This window comes from Symphodus melops (assembly GCF_947650265.1).
Source record: "Symphodus melops genome assembly, chromosome: 10".
NCBI classification, from domain to species: Eukaryota; Metazoa; Chordata; class Actinopteri; order Labriformes; family Labridae; genus Symphodus; species Symphodus melops.
Genome location: NC_136700.1, coordinates 14,578,018 through 14,583,144, shown reverse-complemented (window position 1 = coordinate 14,583,144; position 5,127 = coordinate 14,578,018). Strand labels below are relative to the sequence as shown.

Below are 5,127 nucleotides of genomic sequence, written 5' to 3'. Positions count from 1 at the left end.
CTAATCTTTGGCCTTCTAAGGGCACACTCAGGCTTCACCAGACCCTCTCCAATGACCCCTTGTCTTTGAAGTGAGAACAAGAAAACGTCTTAGTGGAAAGGCTGCTGAGCAGTAATGGAACTTCAGTCAAAGCATTTCTATTTTATTCAGCAAAGCTTGAGCACTGACGTACAATAAGATATCATCTCAGAGTCTGGAATGTATTTCCTCCCCCGCTCTATCAGGCTTAATTTGAAGTTTAAGGATTTTTTTTTCTACCTGGAGCCAAATCTGATAAAGCTTTGCAGCATACTCCACCTTCATCTGGCTCAATTTGTCATCAACAAAGAGCAAGGACAGATTTCCTTTCATAAGGCTGAGGTCAATGTATATGTATAGCCCGATAACACTAAGTGCAGTATTTAGGCGTAAGTATTTTACACCTCATTGGACAAGATTAAAATATTGCAGGATTCTGACTTCTTAAAGGATAATTGCCTAATGGAAGAAAAATACTTTTTTCTGCAAAAGAGTAAATTGTTTTGTTGATACTACATTTATACACTATGTACATACTGTATACAGCTTGATTTAGCAGCCTATTGGCTTTAAACTTTTAAGAGTGCAGTTTTCCCTTCTATGTACAAGATAGCATCATGCTTTTTTCTCAGTCAGCAGCAGAAGGGCCTAAGTGCAAAACTGCCTTCAATAGTGTTTCATCATAGGGGCTAATAGAGACAGTATGCAGTTGACAGTCAATTCAGTCCTGCAGGGCGGGAGGCCAAAATCCTTGAGTTCCTCCCCTGTTTGAGAAAAGATCAAATGCTCAGTGCAACAGCTGTGGAACTGCAGACTCTCCCCATTCAGCCACTAGATGGAAACAATAACCCTCTACTCCAAACAATCTCATTTGCAGCATGTTATGTCTGATTTAATTTGTCTTTCTTCGTCATAAACATTCAAATCGTCATGTTTTGATTGTAGATGCATCTTTTTGTTTGAACAAAAACCCATCCTTTAAATCAGTCCACCCTTAAAGCAGTCACCCTCACTAAACCGCTATAAGCAAAACAGCGAACCCCACACCAGCTTTGTTTAACAGAAGGGAACTGACCTGCCGGCCTCAATAAAGTTTCACATTGTACTACACGAAAACATTAGCAGAAAATGATGACAGAATAATTATGAGTCAGCAACAGTAAAACGCCACAGGGACTATCATTTTACAAGAGGAGCTGGCTTTTTTCTAAGACTATAGGGCAAAAGAAACTGAATGTTTGACTCACAGGCAGATTTCTTATTAAGAATTCTGAGGGGACATTTTGAAATTTCTTCAGCTGTTTCCATGATGGGAATGATAAAAAAAAAATCTGTAGATGTTGATGTTCCATTTTTTGCTGCATTTCAGTGATAATGATCAGCCTTTTTTATTATGAACTTGACTTCTTTAAAATTCATTGAGTCTATATGGATAGAAGGTCATTAAATCAAACTACTCAATTATTACCCATACTATATTAGCAGAAATGCTGCTTCAATGGTAACTCTTTAGCAGAATACTTAACTTCAGTTTCTATTTCTAGTATAAAACATTGCATTTAAACTGGATACAATTCTCAATGATTATGCGAATACAGCTGTGAGAAGAATAGACTTAAATTAAACCGGTATTTATCAGTACTAATGTATGTTTATAGTAGAAATCTCATGGGTACAATTTAGATTTGTGTTTGTTTTTAACTCAAGTAATATGTGCCTCTTCCACCACTGTGCATGAGCATAAAATCAAGGGGCATTCTGCAAAGCAGAAGTGGAGAGTATTTAGATTATTCATTTGTAATTGTGAATGAGCTCACCTATGGCACTGACTAGGAACCTTTTCATATAGGGTTTATAAAGGAAGGAGTCTAGTTATCAAAGTATTACACAGGGAGCATAATTTAATAGTGTCCTATAATCTCTTCTGTACCCATAAAGCCATGTTTATTGGGAAGCATATAATAAAGTATCTTGGGCAATGTTTCATCTTTTTTTTATTGTAGTAGTAGTAGGCCTAGAGAAGCCCAAGTACAGTGAAGTAATTAGCCTATATGTAAGCCTACACTGAAAAGAAAGAAAAGGTAGAATGGACAAATTCATTCGCTTTGTTTCAGGTTTTAAAACTGTGTATGACTGAATGCAGAACATTTATTCTGCTGATTTTCTCTTGCTAATAGTCTTAATGCCCCTTCAAAGCCATAATGTCAGCGGTATTTGACCGTCCCCCAGCATCTGTCTGATAATTTTCCTTGTGTGGTGCTGCTGGCTGAAACGTGAGCGCCCTCCCACCTCCCCGTCTCTCCCCCTGACTGGAGTCCCACTGAGCGCCTCTCAAACTTCAGTCAGTGTCGAGCCTGAAAGCGGAGGACGAAGAGCAGGAGCCGACAGACAGACACGAGTCGCAGCTAAACGGCGTTTTGAACCCGCAAACAGCCTCTTTATTATCTTCTTTTCTAAGCAGAGCTGCTGACTGTCGCTTTGAGGATTTAAGCCTGCAGCTCTCCGTGTGTGATTTTTATGATTTTTTCCTCCATTGTTGGTCGAAGTTTTCCACTGTCACGTCTGAGTTACGGACACTTTCCTGTCACATATTTGGGATTTATCGTTTTCATTCAAGACTTAATAATTAAACACTGAGCCACATCTGGTGTTTGGCTTTTTCTTCGTGTTTATAACAACGCATTGCCTCCAGCTAACGGTATAGGCAGCAACTAGACCCGCTTTCGCCATGGGGAAATAGCGGGGCTCTCTCAAACCGACCCCCGTATTCTGACTCTTTCATGCTCCTTTTTAAAAGACACGAGCTCAGTTTTTGACACAAGCTATGAGCATGGATGGCTGTCCGCTGAAGGTGGCGATTTTTTTGTGGTGTACACTAGTCATTTCTGGCTCCAGCTTTGAGATAGGCTCCTACGACCTGGAGCGAGGGAGACCAGCGAAGTGCGAGCCCATCGTGATCCCCATGTGCCAGGGGATCGGCTACAACCTGACCCGGATGCCTAACTTCATGGACCACGACGACCAGAAGGAAGCTGCTATCAAGCTGAATGAGTTTTCACCTCTGGTGGCTTATGGCTGTGATGTGCACCTCCGCTTCTTCCTCTGCTCTCTCTACGCCCCCATGTGCACGGACAAAGTGTCGACCTCCATCCCCGCATGTAGACCAATGTGCGAGCAAGCCAGGGAGAGGTGTGCCCCCATCATGAAGAAGTTCAGCTACACCTGGCCGGACTCTCTCGACTGCTCCAAGCTGCCCACAAGAAACGACCCGAACGCTCTGTGCATGGAGGCCCCCGAGAATGAAACCAGGACGGAGGTCAAAAAAGGTGAGGGCATGCTTCCTGTGCCCCCTCGTCCCAGGCAGCCAGGCACCAGTAGCGGGCGCTCCCCGGGAAGCATGGGCACCTGCGAGAACCCAGACAAGTTCCAGTTTGTGGATAAGAGCCAGTCCTGTGCGCCTCGGTGCTCCCCGGCTGTAGACGTGTTCTGGTCCAGGCAAGACAAAGACTTTGCCTTCATTTGGATGACTGTATGGTCGATCCTGTGCTTCATCTCCACTGCCTTCACTGTCCTGACCTTCCTCCTGGAGCCTCACCGCTTCCAGTACCCCGAACGCCCCATCATCTTCCTCTCGATGTGCTACAACGTGTACTCTGTGGCCTTTGTCATCCGCTCTGTGGCCGGAGCTGAGAACATCGCCTGTGACAGGGAGCATGGTGAGCTCTATATCATCCAGGAGGGACTGGAGTCAACTGGCTGCACCATCGTCTTCCTCATCCTCTACTACTTTGGCATGGCGTCTTCTATCTGGTGGGTCATCCTCACTCTCACCTGGTTCCTGGCCGCGGGGAAGAAATGGGGCCATGAGGCTATCGAAGCCCACAGCAACTACTTCCACATGGCAGCTTGGGGCATCCCCGCTCTAAAGACCATTGTCATCCTCACGATGAGGAAGGTGGCAGGGGACGAGCTGACAGGGCTGTGCTACGTGGGCAGCATGGACTCTGGGGCGCTCACCGGCTTCGTCCTCATCCCTCTGTCGTGCTACCTGATCATCGGCACCTCCTTCATCCTCACCGGCTTTGTGGCTCTGTTCCACATCCGCAAAGTGATGAAGACAGAGGGCACGAACACAGAGAAGCTGGAGAAGCTCATGGTGAAAATCGGCATCTACTCCATCCTCTACACGGTGCCAGCGACCTGCGTCATCGTGTGCTACTTCTACGAGAGGCTCAACATGGACTACTGGAAGCTGAGGGGGCTTCAGATGAAGTGTGGCTCGTTCAACGGCCTCAGCGGGGACTGCTCGCTGCAGGCCTCCGTGCCAACCGTGGCCGTTTTCATGCTGAAGATCTTCATGTCTCTGGTGGTGGGCATCACCAGCGGGGTGTGGGTGTGGAGCTCTAAGACCCTGCAGACCTGGCAGGGCCTGTGCAGCAGGAAGCTGGCAGACAGGACTAGGAGCAGAAAGCCGTGCAGCGGCGTCAGCTGCGGCAGCACGCACTGCCACTACAAATCCCCCGCTGTGGTCCTGCACATGGCCAAGACTGACCTGCACTCAGACAACCCCACACATGTCTGAGACAGAGCATGACGTAAACACACACACACACACACACACACACACACACACTGCCAAATGCAAACACACACATGACCTGAGAAAGGAGCTGCTGAAGACTGTGTGAGAAAATGAGCAGATGACATGAACTATCAGGTACTGCTGTGCTGCTGCCAAGGGACGCGTAACCGTGAGAAACTATCTATAAACAGTATTCAATGCATAAAGGGAAATGCTCAGTATTGTAACCTATATTTGTCTGTTACATAGTTGTCATAGTGTTTCAAAGCAAAAAAAAAAAAAGACTGTTATAGGTGGGAAATTTGAGTTTTTCTCCTGCTATAAAGTGGCATGGATTTGTAAAAATGTGTATAAAGGTTTTATTTATTGTAAATATATTTAATTTAAAGGTCACCTTATCAAATTGGTTGTTTAGATGCATTTATTGAAGGTAAAGGGAAATTCAAGTGCCTTTTCTAAGAATTCTGGTTCTGGCTTTTTTTTTTTTTTTTTTGTTGAGGAAAATAAATGTGTGGAGTTCATGTTCA

The 5,127-nt window shown here is 45.2% G+C and overlaps 1 protein-coding gene across 1 annotated transcript; it reads left to right on the top strand.

Moving 5' to 3' along the window:
- The first annotated feature begins 2,316 nt into the window (after positions 1-2,316).
- Positions 2,317-5,127, top strand: fzd9b (frizzled class receptor 9b). The gene has a single exon (XM_079353391.1). It carries the CDS (start codon positions 2,843-2,845, stop codon positions 4,598-4,600), a length of 1,758 nt encoding a protein of 585 aa, XP_079209517.1. The 5' UTR covers positions 2,317-2,842; the 3' UTR covers positions 4,601-5,127.